The 27,279-nt window shown below is 43.0% G+C and overlaps 1 protein-coding gene across 6 annotated transcripts in view; it reads right to left on the bottom strand.

Moving 5' to 3' along the window:
• STXBP5L (syntaxin binding protein 5L) overlaps window positions 1-8,556 on the bottom strand; it is a 174,516-nt gene extending 165,960 nt beyond the window's left edge. For all 6 annotated transcript variants that reach the window (XM_088535792.1, XM_088535787.1, XM_088535790.1 and 3 more), the window contains exon 1: window positions 8,018-8,556. In XM_088535792.1, the coding sequence (XP_088391918.1) occupies window positions 8,018-8,209 (192 nt within the window). In that variant the 5' untranslated portion in view covers window positions 8,210-8,556. The remainder of the gene's footprint in view (window positions 1-8,017) is intronic.
• Window positions 8,557-27,279: the final 18,723 nt, after the last annotated feature.

The raw sequence follows: 27,279 nt of genomic DNA, 5'->3' as shown, positions 1-27,279 counted from the left end.
TCCCTATTTATATAATCACATATTTGTTTTCCCCTGCTGCCTCATTTAAGATATATTTTAAAATATATTTAGGAAGAAACAATGCATGTAAAAAACCTCACTGTAGACAGATGTAGCTGAGCATAAAATTCCATTCTTAAAGGGCAAGAAAATGGAATGGGATGAATGAAGCAGAAGTCTGCATTCATAATTTATTTAGTAGGAATTTTTGTCATATCCAATGGATAATACAGTGATTTTTTCACAGGAACCATGGTGAAGAACACAAACAAGAAAATCCATCCAACCTGCATTTTGTAGTGTGTTCAAATGTAATGGAGGATATAATACAATATAAGCAGATGCTGCTTATTGTTCTGCTAAAAGGTGCTCTGCTGAATTCAATGGGGTACTTATCAGTACTTGCATTCACTGACTCAAACTGATAAACATTAGGGATCAATTTTTTTTTCAGCACCTTGCACAACTTCAGCAGAACTCTAAGAGTGTATCGCAACAGACTTTGACCCTAGCTACAGGCGACAGATTGTCTCTGCTATTTTTCACTATTCACAGTCTTTGCTAGTACACTATTAGGAATGGACATAGCACTGTACCAAGATAACATCTTATTACATGGGAGCATATTTACCAGCCATCTGTACCTAACAATATTGCTTTCTCTTCCCTCCCCTCCCCTGATGCACATTACTCGTACTGCTAATCACACGGCCTGCTAACTGCCTCCCACCAGGATTCTAACATACATTGTGCCAAAATTAACCAGTCCATAGAAGCTGCTTCTATAAGCAGTTCCTCAGCACAGCGAGTAAACCAGCACATTTACATAACTTAGTGTGTATTACTTTGCCTCTCTCCTGCTTTCTATTCTCTCTTTATAAAAATGAAGATATTAACTTTCCACTGTATTTTCACACAGAGCCCAAAAAGGGATTTAGGAACAAGCATCATATGCCTCAGAATATGAATCAGATATAAATGGAAAGTTATCTAAACTAACCAAAAGGAACGGGGTCTGTCATAGTTTTAGTCCATCTTCCTTGAACACAGCTGTTTATTTTAGGCAGTATATGCATTTCTACTGAGAAAAAAAAAATCTCCCACCACTTCATATTTTTATCCATGAAGCTCTAACAGCAAACACCTCAGCCATTTATTTCAAAACTGAAATACGGGCCTTTTTCCTTAACACATAAGCAGAGGAAGAAGGGTTGCTTATGTAGCCAATGTTTTGTACAACATCTCTATGATTAAAAACGTCCCTGAGATATAGGCAATCCAGGTTGAATCTCCTCCATCCTCATGGAAGCGATTCAAAGATCACTTTTCACACTACAATAGTAAGAAACTTTCTCATTGGCCAACTGGGGACCCACAGGTAAGGTACAACGTATAGAAACAGTGTGTCCAGTTCCCAGTAGCTGGGGATAACAGGTAAAAGGATAAAAATTATGGCACTCAAAAAGAAAGGAGAGGCAAAAATACAAGATTTGGGGATGGGAATCAACTTTATGAGAAAGGCTCTAAATCCCAGGTATAAATTCATTACAGGTCTCAGAGGGTGAGAGACTACATCACCACACCAGATTGCTGGAGGCCTGTTCTGTACAAGCGAGAAGGCACTTGGTACACTCCTCATGTACTAAGAAATACACTCTTCCTCTTTACAGTCCATGTTGTTGTTTCTTTTTCTTCTTCACCGTTTCCAGGACAACCCAGGATTTCCTAATTCCATCATCAACTCAGGAAAAGCAGAGTATAAAGTCATCCTATTATAATCCTGTGGAAAAAAAAGGGACCCCTAAATACCTCTAAGGTTAGCTATGTTTTGGTGCACTCCTAGTAAGGGGAGACTCAGTTTCTCATGAGGAAATATTATATTCTAGGCTCCAATTCTTTATCCAAGGACTCCATGTAACTGAGATTGAGGAATCATTAGATTGAAAAAAAAAAAAAAAGACATTGAAATGTCACACAAAATTACATTAAAAGAATATTGCTAAAAACACTGAGTTTCTGTTTCTGCCATTAGAACTTTTGCCTCACACCAAGCATTGCACAGTGTGGTCTGTCCTATGGATATACCCAAGGTATGCAATAGGAAAGGCATTTCTGTCCAAGTTGTCTAGTTGATACAAAATTAGAAGGAGCAAAGTATAACTGAGCTAGAGGATCACAGAAAGCAAATTCTATCAGTGCTCTTACACTTGGGTTTATATACGATACAGCCAAGGTCTGCAGAGCAAGCGTCTCTTGGCTGGCAGCTAATCCTGTGTCCTTCATCGTGTGTCCAATCCACAGGTCCAGCCTGAAACTACATTTCCATCTTGGGTCCAACAGGGGAAAGAAATTCAGAGCCACTCGGACTACCAAGGGTGGACACCTAAACTGATAATGTGAATAGCCAGCCTAAAAACTATTCTGTAGATATGCAGAATATTTGCTACAGAATGTGAAAACAATAGAACGTGGGAGACATAATATAAAATTACTAAGTATATTAAAAAAATCAGATCCATAGCAGGTCAAGCAGGACACTCATAAATAGTTGATATTTCACAATCTAGCATTTTGCATTTTCTGTGCCTCACTTCCTCATCTCTACTTTGGGAATAATCATACCTCCATCTCACAGAAATATTGTGAAAATCAATTCATTAACGTTTATAAAGCTTTCAAAACTACAGTGATGAGTACTTCTGCTGAGAAAGCCCAAGAGGAACTTGGTATAAGGGTATGTTATGAATGCTAAGCATGCAAAGAAATACTGAAGAGTTTTCAATTCAGCAAAAACATTCATTCTACTAAATAAGACATATAAAAGAAATACGTAATTAAAAGCTGCACTTACAAGCAAACGAACTGTAAGAAATTCAAATTTTGCAGTGCTTAATTCTGCAGCCTAACGTTCCTCTTAAAATGGTTTTGAGACTGTAACTGCATGCATTGGCCTTGATGGCTCTTTGTTAATGCATTTAGGATTAATATTTGGTTAACAAAACAGATATTTTAATGTGAAAATGTTGGCATTTTATTTGCAAAAGAGACAAAACAGTGTCTGCCTCTATACCACCATAGGTAGCTTATTATCTTCAAATTTCTTTAAAAAGAAGCTTTCACCATGCTATACTCCTTACAACAGATCAGCCTTATTTAGAATAACAAACTTTTTAAAAAAGAAAAATACATTAATTCAACACATATCCCATAAAATTACCTTCATGTAATTACAGAAGTGTCATTTCTCTCTGTACTTTTAAACAGAATTTGGTTTTGCACCAAAAATTAGATTCAAATTCTGTCACACATGAGAAATCTTTCCCAACACTGTATCTTATTCAGTAATTGAGTACAGAATGAACTCTGAGAGTTATAAGTACAGATTAATATTAATTTTAAAATTGATCTTCTCTGAAATATAGCACTTCATACAGATTTTCTTTATTTTGGCCCTGAATGATCTTACAACACAGAAACAGCACAGATTAACCAAACAGTTAAACCTAGATAAAACACTGTGCACAGATTATACCAAATAATTTTTTAAGGTCAAAAATAATTCTTTATAGCCAAAAATAGAACAATGTGCTACTAAACAATTGTTGTTAAACTCTCCTTTCAAAAATCATCTTCTATTATCTTTGAAGCTTCATGTTGTATCCACACTTAAAATTATCTGCTCAACTGCTTTCAGAGGGACTGAATGTTCCTCTTCATAGCTTCACTAAATAAAGTATCACCATATATAAACCCTGAAAGTTAAAATCTAAGGCCAGTTTATAGGAAAAATGGATAGCTGAGGTATGTAAATACAGCCTTTACAGCACTATCACAATCTTACTCCATCCTATTGGGACACCTATATGATAAAAATACCTAAGAGGTCTTTAAAATTTATCTGCATCTAAATTGGCATCATAAGCTTTGAAATGCCTATATCAGACTATTCTTAGGTAACTTTACTCTGTGAAACAGTTTGGCCAAAAAATGTAACAGTACACCCTCTGATTCCAATGATTCCAGAGGAAAGAAATGCTCATATAAAAACAAAAAAAAAAGAAAGTTGTCTTTGCAATATGGCTACTGACTGCATGTGTCTTGAGGGCCTGCTTTTGTCAAAGAGAAGTAGGATTAGGAAGGCATCTTGATAATCAAACTGTGGGCTTCCATAGCAAGTCCAACAAAATCCTTATCCTGTTCCGGCCTCTGTGTCTTTTTTTCTATAAGGCCCCGGTAATGTGCATACTGAAACTATGACTACACTACCCGTATGTGTAATACAGCAAAATTCAAAGAGATGTTCATTATGAGATGACTATTACATGATGCAAAGCTACTCAGTGATAACAGCTTGGACCAGCTTTGGAGAGACAACAAATCTCATGCTTCAGGGTTTAAAGGTAGTCACAAAACCATCAGTTTCAGGAATAATTTGTTAGAAGAAGATTTCTCTGGGGCTCTTGAATGTGGTTCCTGAATGTGGGTATGTGGCTGCTGCCTATAGCTACCGAATGCATACTGGACTGGATTAATACAGACCTGTTCAAGTAGGACTGTTACTATGTTCTTCACTGAGGTCTTGATTTCCATTTTTTTTTTTGCACGGTTGTTAACATCATGCTCATTCAACCCCATGATCCTTCTTCAAGACAGGCTCATGTAGTTCTTTTTGGGAGAGTTACTTTCATAAAGAATATGCACTATATATTCAAAAAATGTGCATCTTCATTCTCTTTCAGTCTTCTCCAAAGTGCGTCATCCCCTAACAACTGACCTTCTGCAAAAGTAATGGAATTCCTAGTTCCATTTATGTTCTTACTGCTCAAAGTCCTACTCATATGATTTGCAACATCCTAGCTGTGATCTTCACACATCCTATATTCATATGAGATTTCTTCACATTGCTATATGGTAATTTTTACATACTATAGACAAACACAGGCTAGTCTAAAAAAATCTTCATCAAATATATGAGAAGAAAATATAAAGGAGGATTAACTAGGAAACTAGCCCTGTCCTCACTAAAAATAATAAAAACTTTACTAAAGTGTTCTACTGGATCATATATATTTTTGGCATAACATTACTATCTCACACATTTAATTCAGCTAATGTGAACTATAATCAATATCTTTATGATTTGCATGTGGACATCCAAGTCCCAAGGGCAGCCCTAAATATAGCATATTTATACCTTAGCTTGCTGTGGTCCTAAAATACAGCTGACGATTTCACATCACTACATTAATAATCTTAAAAGGGTGCCACTGGTTCATTAGTAGAGCTACATAGATAAAAATTATCATGCTTAAGAAGAGGCTGCAGCTATTTTGTACATTCAGGAACATTTCATTTCTATTCTTTAAATCATTAAAGTCATCTTCAGCATAAAATAAAATATTGAAATTCACTTCTATCAAGTTTCATCTGCATCTCAAAAAGACACTGTAGTAATAAGAATCCTGAAAATCTCACAAAAGGGAGAAGCAGCTTTCAGGTGGGTTACTAATAAAATCAGTGTTCTGACAGAGCATCAAATCTGTATTTTTAGTCTGGAAGACCTCCCACAAACTCCAAAAGGGCAATTTATTTAAGTAACGATTGCAGGGTAAGGCCCTTTAATTCTTAAGTATGAGTCAGCTTTTATGTTTCACATCTAAATGAAGATTTAACAATCAGCAACGAAAGGGAAACTGTTTTAGGATATTACTTAGACCATGGATCCATCTGCCTTGATCATGCAGATCATAACAACCTAAATCTGCTATTGGCTTTAATCAGTTCTGTGTGCAGCAGGACCAGAGAGCATGGGTCCTTAAACACACAGCCTACATAACTTATGTAACTTGACATGAAAATCGTCAGTGGAAATGTCAGTTCTACACAACAAAAGCGTGAGAAAGGCAAAGCTTTGATTAGTTGTGTCTTGCTTTACTTTTAATTGAACACAGATTGGCTGAGGTACAGATTATGGCTCAGGTGCTTCAGCCCGTAGCATGCAGCACGAGAGCTGCGGCTGCGTAGAGCCCCGCTGCTGGGGTCCACTTGCACACTGCATAATGCAGGACTGGGGCCCAGGGGTTTTTGCTCATTTAACAAGTTTGTAGTGGTACTAAACTGCAACACAACTGAATAGGCGAGCTTGTTGAGTAAGCATTGCAGTATTTTGTGCACATAATCACCAAGTGTTTGGGGAAGTTTGCCTTTAGCATACTTTTGTACTTTGCAAAAAGGAAGCCGATGTTTTGTACACTACACAGTTGACTTCTGCAGTACCAGGCATTCATAAGCAAGTGCTGCTGCAACACAAAGCCCTTCCACACAAATATTTACTTTGTTGAGAACATTTTAACCTGAGAGTTAAGTCCTCTAATTTAAAAAGGGAGGCAATTATTGCTTACTGAAATCTTCTCAAGATGATGTATTCCCAGCACACTCATATTCCCATGCAGATCTATCAGAACATAACACAAAACTGCCTTTAGGTAATATCAAGCCAAAGAAGGGAAATACAGAGCTAAGATTTTTTTTTCTTTACAATTCATCTTCTTTTGCCTAGTTTTTCAAATACACACACAAAACAAAAATATACTATATAAAATACAGATCGCAGCCATTATTAAATGATTTAAACATAGGGAACTGTGGTCAGTTTTAGTCTTACACAGAATTCTCAGAGTATCAGATCCTCAAGGGATATTTCAGTGCATCTTGATTATTTGCATTATCTTTCTACTGAAAATCAAGAAGTATCTGGCATTTGGTAAGATACAATGTACACAGAGAGGTGATTTTAACTCAAAAAGCCTGAACCTGCTTTCATGGATGGCAAAAGACTGTAAAACTCCCTCCAGTTAGAATCTTTACAGACCCTGTTCCAAAGCTCTTTAAGTCATGGTGGCTCATCCTTCCAGCCTCGAAGCTGATATGAGTTTTGACATGAGCTGAATCTGAGAGCAGGATAGAATGTGAGCCCTGGTATCTGAGCTTCTGAAAGCTGTACTTTTCACTGGCAACCAGACCTACATAGGGTTTCATAGGGTTGTCTTGCTTGTTTATCGTTCTTCCATCCCCCCACAACACATAAAGAAGTTACACTGTGCTGAAGTTGACCATAGCTGAAATCTCAAATCAAGGGGTGTCCTTACACTGGCAATATTATAGCAAAGCCTACAGAATTAATGTCAAAGTTAAAGATAACAGCAGAGGATCAGAAGATCATAATATAATCTCGCTTTTCTGTTGTGTTGTTCATTACAGAAGTGTAGCTTACTCTTCTAGGGTTGGTCAGAAGTGCCAAGTAGTTTGTACTGATTTCACTCTTGTATTTAAGGACATCAGTGTAAGCTCCATTGCAGAAAACAGGCATAAAATGTAGTGAACATAGGTTATCTTATGCCTTCTACTTGAAGGACCTGACCAATACACAAAACCAGTTCCAAACAATTTGGAAACTCTTGATATTTATGCTCTCCTCCTAAATTTATTTTTATCTAGTGATAACTTTCAAGGCAAATACTAAAAATAAAATAACTGAAGCTACACCCAATCCCTCACAAATAATAAATGAAAAAATATGTCCTGCAAAAACTCTCTTAGCTCTAGTTTATGCTTTTGCCTTAAAACAGTGGTAAGAAAAGGAAGAAAGGATAGGAGCAGAAAGGAGGGAGAGCAGATGTATACATTTGAAAATTTGTAATGGCTTGTAAATGTTATTTATCCTAGCACCTAATGATTTGCTTTTCTGCCTATGATCTTGTTTCTAGTTTTCGGGCTGTGAATGAACTCTGGATTGGACCCTCAATGCTGAAATAAGATCTTTATGAATTTAGTGACTTTCCCAATTCTGCAGCAGAAAGAAAAAACATCAACGAGATTTCCATCCTTTCATGCCAAAGTCCTTATACAACCACTGCAGTTCTTAAGTAAAAGATGTATTGGTATCATATTACCACCCCTCCAAATGCAGGTTTTGTTATTTCCCTATCAAAAAGAAAAAAGATATGATAGTCCTTACCTTGCAAATTTGAAAATAATCTGAAGTTAAAGTCTCCTGGATCTCATCTCGGGGAGTCCCCGCAGCTCCTGCAGTTGTTCCCGGGTGCATGGAGCCGCCACCAGCCCCACTACCACCGCCACCGCCACCACTTCCACCGGGGGATGAGGCAGTTAAACCATCCAGAACTTTGCGAAAATTGAATTTCTTCATTGTGGAAAAATCTTTAGGGGGATTTCGAGGGGGAGGGGGAAAAGGATATGTTGAACAGTCAGCTACATGTAGCAAAAGATAAAGTCTCTAACGGTCCTCTGAGTGAGGCAGCACTTTAGTCCCTTCTACCGAACAGAAGGTCAATATTGGTTATAACTGACCAAAAAACACAAAGGCTTCATTTTGTGAGAGGCAAAAGCTACCCAGAAAGGTCCTTTAAAGAAACAAAAATCCACAAGCAGCAAAACTAAGGTTTACGTTCAAGCAAGGGACAATGGAGCACCTGCCATCTGAGCTCGCTCACAAAATCCACATTTAGCATGGGCTAAAAAGGTAAACAACAACAAAAAAAATCAGGCTGGCATCCAAAAGAGTAGTGTCCATCTCTCTATCTTTTTTTTTTTTTTTTTTTTTTTTGGATAGGATTTACCCTCGGTGCCCGAACATTTCAGCAAAGCCGCCAGCATCCAGCCCCGCTAAGTCTCGTCTCCCTCCCCGAGCCCTGCCGGGAACAGGTATTTTTGCCCGCTGGGCTTTGGGGTTTAGCGCTTTCCTCGCCGTCTCTCTCCTCCAGCGGCGGCTGCCGCCACTCTCGCCGACTTATTTACCGGTGCCTCGCGGCGAGCGCTGGCGGCGGCGGCCGCCCTCGCTCCTCCTCTCCCCCGGCCGGCGGCGAAGCCTGGGCCCCCTCGGCCGCCCCGCGAGCCCCGAGCTGCCGCCTGCGCCGTGCCCGCCGTGCCCGCCGCCCCGCGCCCGCGGCGCCCCGTCCCCTGGGCGCCCTCCTGCCCGCCGCGACCACCGGACGGCCGCCCCTCGGCGCCGGGGCCGAACCGGGGCAAGCGGCGCGGCCGCTCGCGCCGGGGCAACCGCTCCCAACGGCGGCGGCGGTGGCTCCCGCGCGCCCGACCGGCAGCCGCTCTCCGCGGTGCTGAGCGGCGGCTCCGCCCCCGCCCACCTCCCCCGCGCCGCTCGCCGATGATTGACAGCGGCGAAAGGCGCGGATTGGCTGCCGGCGGGGCAGTTGCGTGACAGGAATGGGCGAGGCGGGGAGGGAGGCGGGGAGGGAGGCGGGGGCTGCTCCCGTTGGCTCCGCGGCAGCGCGGCTCGAGGCTGCCAATAGGCAGAGCCTCGCACGGCGCCGCGGGCGGGACTTACTGGGGGAGAGCCGCACGACTGGCAGCCGCCGAGCTCGCAGCGCCGGTTGCCCGTCGTATGATTGGCTCGCGGCAAAGATAGGCATGTGCCTTCTCCAATCGGAGACGCCGCGGGGCCCAATTGGCCGCGAAGCCGTGCGGTAGTGCCCTCCTCCCCAGCAGGGCCTGTCGGGGGCGGGAGGGGCGGGGCTGCGCTCGTCGTGGGGCACGTGCAGGGGCTGGGGGCGGTGCCGCCCCGGCCGTTGGCCACGCCCCAATGCGGAGGTGTCCGCGCGGCGGGGCCGAGCGCCGCGGACTGGGGTGGCCCGTGCCTCAGTGTCCCTGCGCGCCTCGCAGGGTTGGTTTTGTTGTTGCTGTTTAATCCCCTCCATTACATGGCAGACCCGGCAAGCCCAAAATGTCTCAGGAAACAGCCGTTTCTACCATTTCCAACAGTTAATGGGGCCCCTTCATATTTGGGTGGGGTGGGAGAGGCATTTTCTACTGGAGTGAATCCAGGCACCAAGCAGTCAGCTGCATCTGGCCTCCAAGCTATTTGCCAATACTACCTGGTCCTTGCAGTACAAATCCTTTTGCTCATCCTGAGAAGAACACTGTGGTAAATAATAGCCCCCAGTTACCTTGCCAGGTGCTTGCCAGGATATTTATGGGGATTATGGAGATTGAGGATAGTTAGGGATGCTCTCGCAGGACACTAAGTGTAAAATGTCACAAGAGAAAAATTGTGCTGCACATAAGACCCTATGAGAAGGTTATTTAGGTCAGAAGCAAATGAGATATCTATTAAAAAATAAGTCACAACACAGAACTGTCAAGGTAGATGGAAGCTTAGAACTGACTGGAACTGTGTAAACAACAAACATATTTCGCTTAGTACTAAATAGGTGGCATCTCTTCATGTATAATAAAACCCCTACCTGATTCAAATGCTCACCCTCATCTGTGGATTCTTCCAGAGCACTTAGTACATACAACTACAAGACTCATTCTAATGCTGAATATATTTTTTGTAAACCCTACATTTTGGTAAAACAAGGTAATCCATGTTTTTTCAGCTTCTTGTGCAGAGAGCCCCGTACAATTTTGTTCTTACTTTGGATCACACCTACATACTGTAAAAGGACTTCATTATTTCTATTTGAGCAATAAAAAGACGCGAGTGAAGCTGAAAGAGTAACTATAGCTTCACTTACATCATCATGAAGTATAAAGGACCCATGACTGATGAGACTGGAAAGGATAAGCTTCTCCAGCCTAAACAGACCTTTGTGTGGCAAATAAAATATATAAGGACTGTGGCCAGGAGGCATAAATGAAAATGGGGATGGCACCGAGTAAACAGATCTGTGAAGACAGAAGTGCAAGGTTTTGGAAGATAAGGAAAAGCCAAACTCAGCTGAGGCTGTTTGAAGAATGCCATGTCCTGCTGATGTCCTTTTCACCACAGGAGATGGAGGCAAAAAAAATCCAAACAACCAAAAACCAAAAGAAAGATAACAAAATGAATTGACAAAATGAATTGGACCTATGAAAGAGAAATATAAGTTCAAAATGAAAAAAAACTATCATGTAGAAACTGTCACGTCCAGACATGTGAAAAAGAGAATGGACTGAGGCTCAGGGGAGGATAGAAAAAGCTGATAAAGGAAAACAAAGATACGATGATTAAATTTAAGTGAAGAAGGCAAGGGCTGAAATTAAAAGAATGAAAAATGCCTGTGGAAATAAAATACATATATTTCTGAAATATCAACAACATTGTCTTTTAGAGAATCTGTATTAAAAGAATGCTGTTTATGAATACATATTACTTCAGGGAACCCAAAAGGTGAGGAGCCTCACAATACGAATTGCTAGAAAACAGCTAGAAAAACTGTTGCAGAAAAGAGAAAAAAGAATGGATACATTAGCAGCAAAACATTAAGCGATCCTGTTTAGAAACATCAGTGGAAAAAATACTTGAGTTCATTACTGACATATGAAAGGCAGGTAGGCCTGAAAATACTGCAAATTTTGTACTAAGCAAATCCAGAAGCAGAGGCAGAGCAATTCAGCTGAGAACTGGAGGGTAGTTCAGAGTGAGACAGGACAGTGGTGAACATTGGAGAACTTGCAGTGATCACGATGATGTACACAGAAAGGAATCTGAACTGAATGATCTAGCTGGTGAGGAGTTTTGGTATAAGAAAAAGGAAAGAGAGAAAAAAAAAAGTGATTTGTTTTTGTCATAGAAAACGCATTTGCTTTTTCTTAGGTAAATAAAAAGCAATAGTCTGGTGAGACATTCAGTTGTTGTTTTACACTGTGTTTAGATGATCCTGAGGATGCTGTGTAGGACACTTTTGAGACTGGACAGTGTTGACACTAAGAGTTTTAATAAGATATCTGTAAAATGATGGAAATGAGCATTTACATAGTTGTTACACTGACATATAACAAATGAAAGAAGACGTTTTCATGCATTGTGGGATATTTGTATTTGAATCTGTACATTATTCCTCAGTGTTTTCTTCTGTAAAATATTTTTTACATGTATTCGTTGTCTTGTTCTGCAAGGTCAAAGAGAAAGCAAGTGGTAAAGGGACAGCAGTTTGTCAAGCAAGGTTTTGCTGAGGAATAGTGCTTCTTTCGTAGTCTATATTAAAATCAGTGTAAAATCTCATTTTGATTTCTGCTTAAGTAAGTCTGTGACTGCATGCAATAACATTAATGAGATTGGTCAGAGTCAATCCTAGCAAAAGAGACTAATGTTAATTAAGCATTACCTAATCGTGGTCTGATCCAAGAGCTGATTAAGAAAACTGCAAATCAGAGAATGATGTGTGTAGATCAGCTGGTCAGAAGGTGATAGGAGTAGAGATCATGTATACTTTGGAAAGGAGCGATCATTAATCTTTTCTTCGAAGCTCTCTTTTGGATATTTTGGCTTACTACTATGGCTTTTTTTTTTCAGGGTTTATTTTTGATAGCAAATCGTACTTCAGCCAATGGGCAGGAATTTCCTGACTGGTAAGCTGCAAACATATTTCAGTCTTAGGTTTATATTGTTGGTAGTTAAAATAATGACGTGTACATCATTCATATGTGGTTCTTGTTTCACAGTTTGCCCTTTTTTTTTTTGTTTGGTACTGCTCATTTTAGTAATCACAAATTAGTGGTTAAAATCAATGACCCTGCAGAGAAATCATTGTTTTCCCAGCAGCAGTTGACTAGACCACAGCCTCACAGCTGCACCCTGCAAGAGAAGCACTGCTATTCTGCAGAACTGAGAAAAAAAGATAGAAGCAAATATAAGAAATCCATTTATTCCAGTGTAGGCAAACCTGTGACTTTCCGTAACTGCCCATTCCTCATTAGACTTCTGTGTTTCTGGGTAATGCCAGACGCTAGCGGAGAACATCAAATGGCAACAAGCGGAGTGTTTCTGTCAGCAGAATCCCACTAGAAATACCCTCCGTTCAGTGTTCAGTATCTGATTCTAACAGCTTGCTGTACTCTATCAATTAGCCAGATCTTAATCTATTTAATGTGTTTTATTAAGGCTATATAATGCTGATGTTTTAATCAAAACGTCAAGCAGTACTAAATCAAATTCATTAGGAAAGTCCACATATATCTCATCTATGTGGTTACCTTGATGAAACAAACCTGTAATCTCATCAAAAAGTGAAGTCAGGCCTGCTTGTCAAGACTGGTTTCCATAAAGCCATGTGGACTTGCTTTCATTACATTCCTACCCTTTAACTGCTCTTTGATTGAATCACAGATAGCAGGGCTGTTTAAATTCACAAAACGACATTATTTTGTCTAGGATTACTGAGGATGCCAGGTCGATTATTACCTGGTCATTCTGCTTCTTTCATTTAAAGGAACACACAGGTGTTCCTTTGGCTTCCCAAATTTTGTTGCTGCATGGAGAGCTATTGAAAATTTACCTTAGAAGGCTCTAAGTCTCTTAAGCCCACAGTTCAGGATCTTTGGACATCTTCTTTAGGTATCAATGACTAGGAAAATAGTTTATTATCCTCATGTAAGTGTAATGCATTATTCTGTTTTTCCTTTCTTTTTTTTTTTCTTTTTTTTTCCTTCACTAGTACAGGATAGAAATATTTACCATGAGAAACAGACTTCTCATTCATGCTCAGAGACCAGATTTCTTAATGAAGAAGCTATGGCAAGGTAGGAAGGATCTGTACGAAACTGAGCATGTAATTTTATAATAAGAATCATGGAATCATAGAATGCTTAGGGTTGGAAAGGACCTCTAGAGATCATCTAGTCCAACCCCCGTGCACACGCAGGGTCACCTAGAACACGTGGCACAGGACTGCATCCAAGCGGGTTTTGAAGATCTCCAGAGAAGGAGACTCCACAACCTCTCTGGGCAGCCTGTTCCAGTGCTCTGTCACCCTCACTGTGAAGAAATTTTTCCTTAAGTTCCTGTGGAACTTTTGGTGCTTCAGTTTCCAGCCATTTCCTCTAGTCCTATCAGTGGCCACCACTGAAAAGAGACCAGCACCATCCTCTGCACTCCCTCCCTTGAGGTACTTATATACACTGATGAGATCCCCTCTCAGCCTTCTCTTCTCCAGGCTGAACAGGCCCAGCTCCCTCAGCCTCTCCTCATAGGGCAGATCTTCCAGGCCCCTGATCATCCTTGTGGCCTTGCGCTGGACTCTCTCCAGCTGCTCCACATCCCTCTTATACTGTGGAGCCCAGAACTGGACACAATACTCTAGATGCGGCCTCACTAGGGCTGAGTAGAGGGGCAGGATCACCTCCCTGGACCTGCTGGAGACGCTCTTCTTAATGTGCCCCAGGATCCCATTGGCCTTCTTGGCCACAAGAGCACACTGCTGCCTCATGGTCAACTTATCATCCACCATGACACCCAGGTCTTTCTCCACAGAGCTGCTCTCCAATACAGTCCCCAGCCTGTACTGGTGTATGGGGTTATTCCTCCCTGGGTGCAGGACCCTGCACATGGCCTTGTTGAATTTCATGAGGTTTTTCACCACCCAGATGTCCAATCTGTCCAGGTCCCTCTGAATGGCAGCGCAGCCCTCTGGGGTATCGGCTACTCCTCCCAGTTTCGTGTCATCAGCGAACTTGCTGAGGGAACACTCTGTGCCTTCATCCAGGTCATTGATGAATAAATTGAACAGGACTGGACCAAGGACTGACCCCTGGGGGACCCCGCTAGCTACAGACCTCCAACTAGACTCTGCCCCGCTGATCACCACTCTCTGGGCCCTGCCATCCAGCCAGTTCCTAATCCACCTCACTATCAACTCATCTATCCCACACTTCCGGAGCTTGCCCAGGAGGATATAGTGAGGGACGGTGTCAAAAGCCTTGGTGAAGTTAAGATAGACGACATCCACCGCTCTCCCCTCGTCTATCCAGCCGGTCATTCCATCATAGAAGGCTATCAGGTTAGTCAGGCAAGATTTCCTCTTGGTGAATCCATGCTGACTACTCTTGAGCACCTTCTTGTCCTCCATGTGCCTGGAGACAATGGCCAGTATGAGCCGTTCCATCACTTTTCCGCGGACGGAGGTGAGGCTCCCTGGCCTGTAGTTGCATGGGTCCTCCTTCTTGCCTTTTTTGAAGACTGGCGTGACATTGGCTTTCTTCCAGTCTTCTGGCACCTCCCCCGTTCTCCAGAATCTTTCAAAGATGATGGAGAGCGGCTTAGATATGACCTCTGCCAGCTCACGCAGCACTCTGGGGTGCATCCCATCAGGGCCCATGGATTTGTGGGTATGGAGATTCCTTAGGTGCTCTCTGACCCAATCTTCCTCTACCCAGGGCAGGTCTTCCTCTCCACCGGCTTCTTCTCTTGTCCCTAGGGCCTGGGGCTCTAATGGGCTGCCCTTGGTAAACACCGAAGCAAAGAAGGCATTGAGCAACTCTGCTTTTTCTGTGTTATTTGTAACCAGGGTGCCCATCCCGTCCGCCAGCGGACCCACGTTTTCCCTGATTTTCCTTTTGCTGTTAATGTATTTGAAGAAATTTTTCTTGTTATTTTTAACGTCCCTTACCAGATTGCGTTCCAACCGTGCCTTAGCTTTCCTTGTTGCATCTCTGCATTCCCTGACTACGTTCCCGTATTTCTCCCAGGGGGCCTGTCCTTTTTTCCACATTCTGTATATCGCTGCCTTCTGCTTGAGCATTGCCACAAGCTCCCGGCTCATCCACGCAGGTCTCCTCCCCTCTCTGCCTGCCTTCCTACACACAGGGATGCACTGCTGCTGGGCGTGGAGGAAGTGCTGCTTGAAAACTAACCAGCTCTCTTGGGCCCCCCTGCCTTTTAGAGCTCTAGCCCATGGGATTCTACCGAGGAGGTCCCTGAAGAGGCTAAAGTTGGCCCTCCTGAAGTCCATCGTCGCAAGGCTACTTACAGCCCTGCCTCCTCCTCGTTGGATCCTGAACTCCACCAACTCATGGTCACTGCAGCCGAGGCTACCCCCACCTTAACATCTCCTACTAGGCCCTCCCTATTTGATAGCACGAGGTCCAGTAGCCCACCTCTCCTCGTCGGCTCCTCCACAACCTGCGTCAAAAAGTTATCGTTGACGCTCTGCAGGAACCTCCAGGACTGCTTGTGCCTGGCTGTGTTGTCCTTTCAGGTGATGTCGGGGTAGTTGAAGTCCCCCATGAGAACCAGGGCCTGTGACCGTGAGGCAACATCCAGCTGCCTATAGAAGGCCTCATCAACCTCCTTGTCTTGGTCAGGTGGCCTGTAGCAGACACCCACCACAGTGTCTCCCACGTTAGCCTGCCCTCTAATCCTTACCCACAAGCTCTCAACTCGCTCATCCTCCACTCCCAGGTTGAGCTCCATGCATTCCAGTTGCTCTCTCACATAAAGAGCAACTCCACCACCTCGCCCTCCCAGCCTGTCCTTCCTAAAGAGCACATAGCCTTCCATGGCAGCGCTCCAGTCGTGCGAGCTATCCCACCACGTCTCTGTGATACCAATAAGATCATGATGCTGCGACCGCACACACATCTCCAGTTCATCCTGCTTATTCCCCATGCTTCACGCATTGGTGTACAGGCATTTCAGGGAAGCAACAGAGGCCACAGGTTTCCCAGGAGGGGTGAGAGAGGACCCTCTGTGATCATTTCGTATCCTCATTTCCCCACTAGCATACTCCCGCTGGACGCCATCTGACCTGGGCTGTGCGGTACTGCTTGCCGTATCAGTGTGCCACTCCCCTTCCCCCTTCTTGCCTAGTTTAAAGCCCTCCTAACCAGGTTGGCCAGCCTTTTGGCAAAGAGACGTGTGCCCCTCTTGCTGAGATGGGTCCCATCATTGCCCACTAGCTGGTGGTCATCAAACAGAGTCCCATGGTCATAGAAGCCAAAACCCTGTTGCCAAGCTCAGTGGCGCAGCCAGTTGTTAAGCTGCCATATCTGCCTTCTCCTCCTTGAATCCATTCCCCTTGTTGACAGAATAGAGGAGAGCACTACCTGGGCACCCGTACCTTTGATGGCCATCCCTAGGGCTCTGAAGTCTTGCTTGATATCCCTCATTTTCCCCATGGCATCATTAGCGCCCACATGAAACAATACTAGAGGATAATAGTCCGACTCCTGAACAATCCTTGGGAGCCTTTCTGTAACATCCTTTATTTTGGCCCCTGGCAAGCAGCAGACCTCTCTGGATGAGGGGTCCGGTCTACATATCGGTGCCTCTGTGCCCTGTAGCGTGGAGTCACCCACAACGATCACCCGCCGCTTCTTCCGGGTGCTTCTTTTCTCTTTAGGGGGAGCAGCCTTGCAGCATGGACCAGACTGCCTCTCTGGAGAGAGCCCCCTAGACGAGCCTTGGTTCAAGGCCTCCTCTATCTGATCCGCAAGTTCCAAACAAGTACAGGTGTAAATTAGCCTGTGGGTAGAGTTAGACATTACACTTTGAGCTGATCTTTTTTTCATTACTATTGAAAAGGAGCATCCTGTGTTCCCTTGAACCCTTAGGTTTTGCCCAATAAGCATTAAATTAGTTTGCTAGAAAAGTCAGTAGTTTTATTTTGAGTCAGTGAGCTGGATTAGCTCTGTGCAGGGTCAGACTAGCACCAGCACCAGTGCAGAGAAAGGGTCAGAGCTAACGGTTTGGAGAGAAAGATGGGGATAGCCTCCCTCTAGTTAAAACTCATTTCAGCTCAGGTGTAAAATGTAACTTCATTCTGAGGTGGTCCATTGAGTTTTACTGCAAATAAATGGCCTACCCAAGAAGGGCTGCATATGTCATTGAAGAACTGTCACAAACCATCAAAACAGCTGTCAGGGTGTAAAATTCTGAGTAGTGTCTACAGACTGACCTTTTGCAGTAAAACAATGTATTTCTAGCAGACAATTCTCCCAAGGCTAAAAAGTGAGGCTGGAGCTTTGCACATCAGTTTGAAGGAAAAACAGTTTCTCACCTGATGTGGCAGCTGGCCTTGCTGAAGGTCCACATGCATGAGCAGATGGGACACAAGGCTCTTAGAAACTTATTTCAGAGCATAGTAGGAGGCAACAACATCCCCCAGGCAGACTCGGAGGATGTGCTTTCAAGTCTTAACATTTGAAATAGTGGCATGACCTAGATTTGGTCACCCTGGAAGCATGGATCCTTTTGTAGCAGACTATAGAGTGCAAGCTGCAACAGGAGCCACAGAATTGTGAAAGCCTCGGTGATCATTATGTGCCCAGCAGATACATCTCTATCTACAATATAGTGAGAACATACGACTCTGGGATGCCTAACCTGAGTTATTCAAATTGGCTAGTATCTCAATGCTTGGTTGTTAGACAAGAAAGCGCCATGTAGGTTAATTTCTTTCATTTTGTCTCTGCAAATCTGGTGGAATCACCTGAGTCATTGCAAGATTGCCTGACTTGGGAGCCAAACTTGCACTGCAGTTTGAGTTCTTGTGGTAGCTGAGGAGAGCACTGTTCCAAATTAGCATCTGGACAACTTAGTCTCCTGTCTTCCCTAGGAGTGTATTTAAGCCTGGTCTTCTTCCCATAAATCCATAACTCAATGCCATCATCTGAGACTTTAGACTGAACTTGTTTGCAAGCTTCTCCTTTTTGCTGCTCATCTGCCAGCCTCAGTCTAACTCCTAGTTCAGCAGTTAATTTCTCATCAGTCTATGCCTCAGGCTATTTTTTTTTTCTTAACAGTTCACTTTATAGATCACCAACTGTCACACAGCTTAATGACATCTTTCCCCTCTTCTCCCTTCAGTAAGGACTAAGGACTAGCCCAAACTGTCTCCCTTTCTGAGGTCCTGCTGTGAGTCATGGTATTTGCACTTCCAATGGCCTGAGTTGCAATCCAGCCTGAAATATGATTGGGGTTTAACCTGTGTAGACATCCCAAGAATCTAAAGGTATAATGGTTCACTAAAGTATTTTTAGTAATGGACAAAAACGAAGTTGATATTTCCCTACCCTGAAGAATTCTCTACTAAATTATGTCTGATTTGTGATCAATATGTGCATTTTTTTCCTTTTTTTTTTCAGAATATTTTATTTGGTGTTTTTTCAATTCCGAATATTTTCATCTTCCCTGTCTGCAAAACAGCAGTAACTTATGCATTTTCAAAGTCAGTTTTTATTAGTTCTGAGAACAGTTTTCTAAAAAAGCCTGCTATGAAAATGTGATAGATCTGAATAGAAAGAAAGGCTAGTTGGTCTTTGACAAAAAAAAAAAAAAGTACTTATCCGGATAGTATATAGACAGATCACTGAGCTGACCAATCAGTCTCCCAAACACATTAGCAAGGGATCACAGATTTCCAAGGAATCAAGTATAAGCTTTTACATAAGGAAGTTAAAGCATTAATTGAGTGTGTTAGATAATCTACTGTATTCCCATGAGAGAACAAGATCTTTATTAAAGCAGAATCAGAAATAGCTTTAGCAAATCAAGAAGATTGTAATTCACAGTGAATATTCTTTTTGTTGTCAGTTTTGCTACAACTTTGATGTTTTATGCCTTTTTCCATTAGTGCTCTGAGGTTTTTTTTTTTCAAATTATCAGTGGCATTTCAAGTGACAGCTAATATATGCCAAACTGTTAGTTCATTTGGCTAGATCCTCCACTAACAAAGGTCTCAATTAGGATTGGGCTACTTGGCTGCTTTCAAACCCACACAACCTTGTGAGTTCCACTTTCAGGAGACTGTAGAGTAAGAGCATAAGGAGTCAGAAAGAAAAAAAATTAATGAGTCTACACTTGTTCTATAGAAAAAGGCATCATCACATTTTATATTTTATGGAGGTTTCTTCTGATGCTTTCAGAAAAGAGAGTTCTTTTTAGCTAGGGGGAAAATTTCAGCTGCCCTTCAAAATCCTTCAGTTTAAATTACAGAGTAGAAAGGTCCATTCACTCAGACTAGTTTTGTGAATCATAGGAACCAAAAATATAATATTTTAGTTCAAAAAACATTAGATATCTGTGCAAAAGAATCTTCATAGAAAAGTCTAGGCCTGAAGTAATCTTCATCCAAAAGCAGGGGAATGGCATTTCGTATAGATAGCCTTACATTTACTGTCAGTATTTGCATAAAATAATTCAGAAAGCTGAAAGTAGAAAAAGTGATGAACAAGGCAAAAATGGAGCTGCATCCCAATATTTCAATCTTTCTGTTATTGAAAACATTCAGCTTTGTGTCTGCATCTTTCCTTTATAAAAATTGAGATAATTACCAATACATTACTATTGATTGCAAGACCAATACAGTTGTCTCTTCTGGAACAGACAATACTTAATAACAAATAGTCTCATGAGAAGAGTACAGGAAAGAACTGCTACTTGCATCTCACTTATGTCCTTTAGGAAGCCTATGAAAAGAAGCTAGTTAATACTCTGTGGCACCATGGCCTCTGTGGTTGCTTCAAGACCACAACCTGACCACAGCGACTCAGCCCAAAGATGTTCACTCATCACAAAGAGACTGAAAACCACCTAAGCACCTGTCTACAGATTATCTCAGTTTGTGCTGGTTGCTGTGTGAGTCTGAGCAGCTCCAAAGGTTCTTATGTCCTTATTTCTCCCTCTCTCCATCCTGCTTCTCCTTCCTTTTTAATCTTTATTTAAGAAAAAAATGGAGGCAAAATGGGACCATGCTGTATCTTCTGCAATGTCCTGCAGAGTATTCCGTTCCAGTCTTGATGTTTCAGCAAAAGTAAGTCTGACAGAAATGTTTGCAATGAAAACACCATCAGTCCTAGAAGTTAAAAAAAAAAAATCTTCTTGCCAGGAATGACAGCTGTATTATTTAGCAGTCCTTGTTCTGTCACTCAGTCAGGAATTTGCTTTGTGCCAAAATGATGTATCAGATAGGAATTTGGTTTCTAGTATCCCTGTTGTATTGAATTGAGTTTTCTTAGAAGCTCTGAATCCTTGTTGTTCCATTCACATTCTTCAGGCAGTGGGTATTTTATAGTATTTTTCTACTGAAGGAGTTGGTATAGTACTGGTCTGCAACACAATGTTCCATGCAGAGCCTTTGCCTCAGCAATTTATATGCCATGTATAATCTTGTTAATGGCTATTTCTACAAGGGCTGAATGACAGGAGAATCTTGGCCCTTCGCGTTATCAAAGTTACCACTGTTGGGCTCCCTCAGGCCACAGGCCTCAGGCCTTTCAGCACAGGCATTCCGTATGGCAGAGCCCGATTTCTGGATCCCAGTCAACCAATGCTCTGTTTTCTAAAATGAGCAAGAAGGATCTAAGGGTCAGGAGCTTCTGTCCATAAACTGTGCTGGCAATTAGCCATTGCCTAAGGAAGGCCTTTAGAGAGGACATGTATAATAAGCACTATATATGTAATTTTTTTTTCTGAATTGCCGTAAAGGTATTCACATGGGAAGTGCCTTCCCAGAATGCAGAAAAACAAATAATCTGTGTTGTAGTAGTTGGCCATAGATAAGTGGGTGCAGGTAGTGCCCAATAACTACTGTCATGAAGAGATCTAAAGTCTCTAGAGAGCACCTAAGGAATAATCCTGTTACGTTCTGTCTATCACAAGAAAGCATGGAAATTAAAGCTGTATCTGCAGCTGGCTCAATAGAGCAGAGTTTACCCCTTTCTTTTGAGGCATGGTCAGAGACATCTTCTTTCTTCATCTAACTCCCCTTTTATACATTCCATGAAGAACTTTTACGCTATTTTTGATGATCCTTCCTCAAGGAAGAATTAATACATGATTTTGGTTTTGTTTCTGTTTTTTTTTTCTCAAAAAAAAATCCAAGCCAACTCATCAGTACAGTAATCCTGGAAGTACATATTGCTGTTCTTGAAAACACACATGCAGATCTTTCTTTTTTACTCATAACACAAATGCTGACGTCTGTTCCACTTCCTATACCTTAAGGCAGAACCTAAAGAATTACCTGATTTTATAATCAGTGTATTTTATTTAGGGTGATACGAATAATTTTTTTCAGCTCCCTGGAAGTTCAGTAGAGTGTTAAAACATTTTTAACTATACTGTAAAATAAAGTTCTAAATGTAAATTAAAATAGGAAATGTTGCTTTGAAAATATCAAAAAGACTGTTCCAAAATGTTGTTTATATCTTACTTATAGCAGAACTGCTTTCTAAACCTGACATACTCCTTCAGCCTTTCCATTGACTCAAAACTGGCCAGAATAGCTGTCACTGGTCTCTACTTCTGTATTTGGGAAAGGATTTGCCGGTGACCTAGGTCCATCCAATTTCAGGCTCATTTCCTTCCTTCAAAAAACCAGAGAACTCGCGTAATTAGGTTTGGAGGGATATTCTGCAGCTCAGTTTCACTGGCTCCTTTTGTGCTTTCCTGAACAATGCATCTCAGACAAAAGATGAACAAAGAATATCCTGTCCTAAGAGAAGAGGATTCCTAGTTTCATTCTCCCGGTGGCAGTTTCCATGTGTTCTCACAGAGCAAAGCTTTTCATTTCTTCTGTAGGAAAGGCTATCCGTTCTCTTCATTCCACCTGCCTCTGGCAACTGTGTTGTTTCTTTTCCCATAATGTCTAAAAGGTATCTCCAGAACACACAGATGAGGGAAGCATCAATAGTCCACTGTTCTGCTGAAGAACTGAACCAGAACATGATGAAGAGTCTATCTGAAGCAGTATTTAGAAGTGAGAATGAGCGGGAGAGAGGAGAAGCACAAATCAGGAAGCAGCTGGTGGGCCTAGGTCATGGGTGAAGGAGCTCCAATGCAGAACGGAAGCCCAGGGAAGGTCCTCCTGTTCTTAGTATGGGTATAAATGAAAACACAGTAAGTTCCATCTCCATGTGAGGAAGAACTTCTTTCCTGTGAGGGTGACAGCGCCCTGGAACAGGCTGCCCAGAGAGACTGTAGAGTCTCCTTCTCTGGAGATCTTCAAAACCTGCCTGGATGCCACGCTGTGCCACGTGCTCTAGGTGTCCCTGCTTGAACAGGGGGGTTGGACTAGATGGTCTCTAGAGGTCCCTTCCAACCTTAAGAATTCTATGATTCCATGATTCTATGATGCTGCATCTCAAGCTTTGTGTCATGACCACTGAGCCAAAGCAGTGTCCCAGGAAGCTGCAGGAGGAATTTTCTGAACTGTCTAGGGTAGCCCGTACTTCTGCTGTGCAAATTCTGTTGTGCAGATCCACTGCCTTCTAGGTGAGCTACAGCAGACCTATGTGCTTCGCTAATAGGTCTGCTTTATTACCCAGATCCAGGAAACAAACTCAGAAATCTTTCCCTCTATTTTTCTAGCAAGTGACTAGCAAGTAATTGTGTAGCCCACTGATGTACGTCACTACATAATCATCTCTACTCACAAGGAAAACTACATCTAATCTTTTGGATACAGTGTTAGGAAAGTGCTCAAACTGTTTTGATAAACCATTTGGAGCATTCTGATGGTTTCTAACAAAATTATCTCTCTCTTTTTTTTTTCTTTTCTTTTCTTTTTTTTTTTTTAGAATTTTCTCAATCTGGAAAGTAAATCAAACTGAGTCCTTGCCTAAAGGATAACACTGTAACAATCTGGCAGTATTAATCAGCATGCGCTAGGAATTTATTTAATATCTAGAGTTTGATGCGAGTGTCTGAACTAAGCAGACACTGAAGCAGCCTAAGTGTCTCCAAATTTCTTTGGAGAAAGAAATTCTCTCCCTTCTTGCTTAAAATGAGCTCAGCATACCAGCACGACTTTGCCTCTCCCATGCACTTACAGACAAGCTAAAAACCCCAAGTTCTTGCTCATTTTCAACATTAAGACCCCAAACACTTTAGGGACTGTTTCTTCTATGAACTGTTTGGTTCTGAGCAGATGCACATGTACTTCTTAATCATTGCTCAGCAAGACAACCTATGGAGGATGATTGGCATTCATACTAGAAATGCATTGTGCTTTCCTACTCACATGAATTATCACTTTCATCTCTGAATTTACATACATGGACGCTTGTATAGATTCTAGACACGCTTTGAGGGAAATACTTTGAGAGCAATGAAAGTTTCTAGTTTTCAGTCTCTTCTTTAAAATATACCACAGAACTGCCTGACTTAACATTCTGATCATTGTGTTTAGTCTAGGCTCATCAAAAACAGTTCTGGCTAGATGAGTTTGGTTTCCAGAGACAAATAGTAACCTGTGATAAAATTCAATCCTTGCTGGATCTTCACGACAAGGACTTAGTTAGAAAAAAATTTAAAAAAGGTCTCTTAAATTCCCTCATTACTCACATAGTTGAGATTTGCCTCCCCTACTGGAGAAATACTTTAGTTTCAATATCAGACGTGTCTTTGCCAAAAGGCTGGCCAACCTGGTTAGGAGGGCTTTAAACTAGGCAAGAAGGGGGAGGGGGAGTGTCACACAGACAGGGCAACCAGTACCACACAGCCAAAGTCAGATGGCACGCAGCAGGAGTATGGTAGTGGGGAAGTGAGGATAGGATATGATTATAGAGGGTCCTCTTTCACACCTCCTGGGAAACCTGCAGGCTCGGTTACTTCCCTGAAATGCCTGTACACCAATGCACAAAGCATGGGGAATAAGCAGGATGAACTGGAGATCTGTGTGCGGTCCCAGCATCATAATCTCGTTAGAATCACAGAGACATGGGGGGATAGCTCACACGACTGGAGCGCTGCCATGGAAGGCTATGTGCTCTTTAGGAAGGACAGGCTGGGAAGGGGAGGTGGTGGAGTTGCTCTTTATGTGAGAAAGGAACTGGAATGCATGGAGCTCAACCTGGGGGTGGATGATGAGCGAGTTGAGAGCTTGTGGGTAAGCATTAGAGGGCAGGCTAATGTGGGAGACACTGTGGTGGGTGTCTGCTACAGGCCACCTGACCAAGACGAGGAGGTTGATGAGGCCTTCTATAGTCAGCTGGATGTTGCCTCACGGTCACAGGCCCTGGTTCTCATGGGGGACTTCAACTACCCCGACATCAACTGGAAGGACAACACAGCCAGGCACAAACAGTCCTGGAGGTTCCTGCATGCATTGATAATAACTTTTTGATGCAAGAGCCTATGAGGAGAGGTGGGCTACTGGACATCGTACTAACAAATAGGGAGGGACTTGTAGGAGATGTGAAGGTGGGGGGTAGCCTTGGCTGCAGTGACCATCAGTTGGCGGAGTTCAGGATCCACCGAGGGGGAGGCAGGGTTGTAAGTAGCCTTTCAACCATGGACTTCAGGAGGGCCAAATTTAGCCTCTTCAGAGACCTCCTCAGAAGAATCCCATGGGCTAGATCTCTAGTAGGTAGGGGGACCAAAGACAGCTGGTTAGTTTTCAAGCAGCACTTCCTCCACGCCCAGCAATAGTGCATCCCTGTGTGTAGGAAGTCATGCAGAGGGGGCAGGAGTCCTGCGTGGATGAGCAAGGAGCTTGTGGCAATGCTCAAGCAGAAGAAGGCGGTATACAGAATGTGGAAAAAAGGACAGACCCCCTGGGAGAAATACAGGAACGTAGTCAGGGAATGCAGAGATGCGACAATGAAAGCTAAGGCACGGTTGGGACGCAATCTGGCAAGGGATGTTAAAAATAACAAAGAAAACATCTTCAAATATATTAACAGCAAAAGGAAGATCAGGGAAAATGTGGGTCCACTGGTGAACAGGGTGGGTACCCTGGTTACGAATAACACAGAAAAAGCAGAGTTGCTGAATGCCTTATTTGCTTTGGTTTTACCAAGGGCGGCCTTTTAGAGTGCCAGGCCCTAGGAACAAGAGAAGAAGCCTGGAGAGAGGAAGACTTGCCCTGGGTAGAGGAAGATTGGGTCAGAGAGCACCTAAGGAAACTCGATACCCACAAGTCCATGGGCCCTGATGGGATGCACCCCAGAGTTCTGTGTGACCTGGGGGATGTGATAGATAAGCCGCCTCTCCATCATCTTTGAAAGATCCTGGAGAACGGGGGAGATGCCAGAGGACTGGAAGAAAGCCAATGTCATGCCAGTCTTCAAAAAAGGCAAGAAGGACGACCCAGGCAACTACAGGCCAGTGACCCTCACCTCCATCCCTGGAAAAGTGATGGAACGGCTCATACTGGCCATTGTCTCTGGGCACATGGAGGACAAGAAGGTGCTCAAGAGTAGTCAGCATGGATTCACCAAGGGGAGCTCATGCTTGACTAAACTGACAGCCTTCTGTGATGGAATGACCAGCTGGATAGATGAGGGGAGAGCGGTGGAAGTCATCTATCTCGACTTCACCAAGGCTTTTGACACCATCCCTCACAACATCCTCCTGGGCAGTGTGGGATAGATGAGTGCACAGTGAGGTGGATTAGGAACTGGCTGGATGGCAGGGCCCAGAGAGTGGTGATCAGCGGTGCAGAGTCTAGTTGGAGGCCTGTAGCTAGCAGGGTCCCCCAGGGGTCAGTCCTTGGTCCAGCCCGATTCAATTTATTCATCAATGACCTGGATAAAGGCACAGAGTGTTCCCTCAGGAAGTTTGCTGATGATACGAAACTGGGAGGAGTAGCTGATACCCCAGAGGGCTGCGCTGCCATCCAGAGGGGCCATGGACAGCCTGGACAACTAGGCAGTGAGAAACAAGGGCTACAAGGGGCCTGGAACATCTGCCCTATGAGGAGAGACTGAGGGAGCGGGGCCTGTTCAGCCTGGAGAAGAGAAGGCTGAGAGGGGACCTGATCAAGGATAAGTACCTCAAGGGAGGCAGTGAGAAGGATGGTGCTGGCCTCTTTTTAGTGGTGGCTACCGACAGAACTAGAGGAAACGGCCAGAATCTGAAGCATCAATGTTCCACAGGAACTTAAGGAAAAAATTCTTCACAGTGAGGATGACAGAGCACTGGAACAGGTTGCCAAGAGAGGTCGTAGAGTCTCCTTCTCTGGAGATCTTTAAAACCCACTTGGACGCAGTCCTGTGCCACGTGCTCTTGGTGACCCTGCGTGTGCAGGGGGGTTAGACTACATGATCTCTAGAAGTCCCTTCCAACATTAAGCATTCTATGATTCTATGATCAGATCTCTCTCCATAATTTGTTCTGGCATTGCTATAGTAAAGAGCAACAAAACTGTAGACTATTACTATATTTTATGGAATTACAGAATACTTAGTTTTGAAACAAACCTCTGAAAATCATCTGATTCAACTCCCCTGCTCAAACAGCTTTACCTGGAGTAGATTGACCAGGACTGTATCTGGTCAAGTTTCGAATGTCTCCGGGAATGGAGACCTCACAAACTCACTGGACAACCTGTTCCAGTGTTCAACTGTGCTCACCAGGAAAAAGTATTTTCTTGGGTTCAAATGGAATTTCCTTTGTTTCCATTTGCGCCTATTGCTTCTTGTCCTGTTGTTGGGCACCACCAAGAAGTCTGGCTCCCTCCTCTGTACACCCTTCCCTCGGGTATTTATAAACATTTTAAGATCCCCACAAGCTGTCTCTGGCAGTTCTAACTCTCTCAG

Source organism: Tinamus guttatus, unplaced genomic scaffold, assembly GCF_059628265.1.
Source record: "Tinamus guttatus ecotype Peru unplaced genomic scaffold, ASM5962826v1 Tinamus_guttatus_pri_ptg000646l, whole genome shotgun sequence".
NCBI classification, from domain to species: Eukaryota; Metazoa; Chordata; class Aves; order Tinamiformes; family Tinamidae; genus Tinamus; species Tinamus guttatus.
This window is presented reverse-complemented; position numbering and strand designations above follow the sequence as displayed.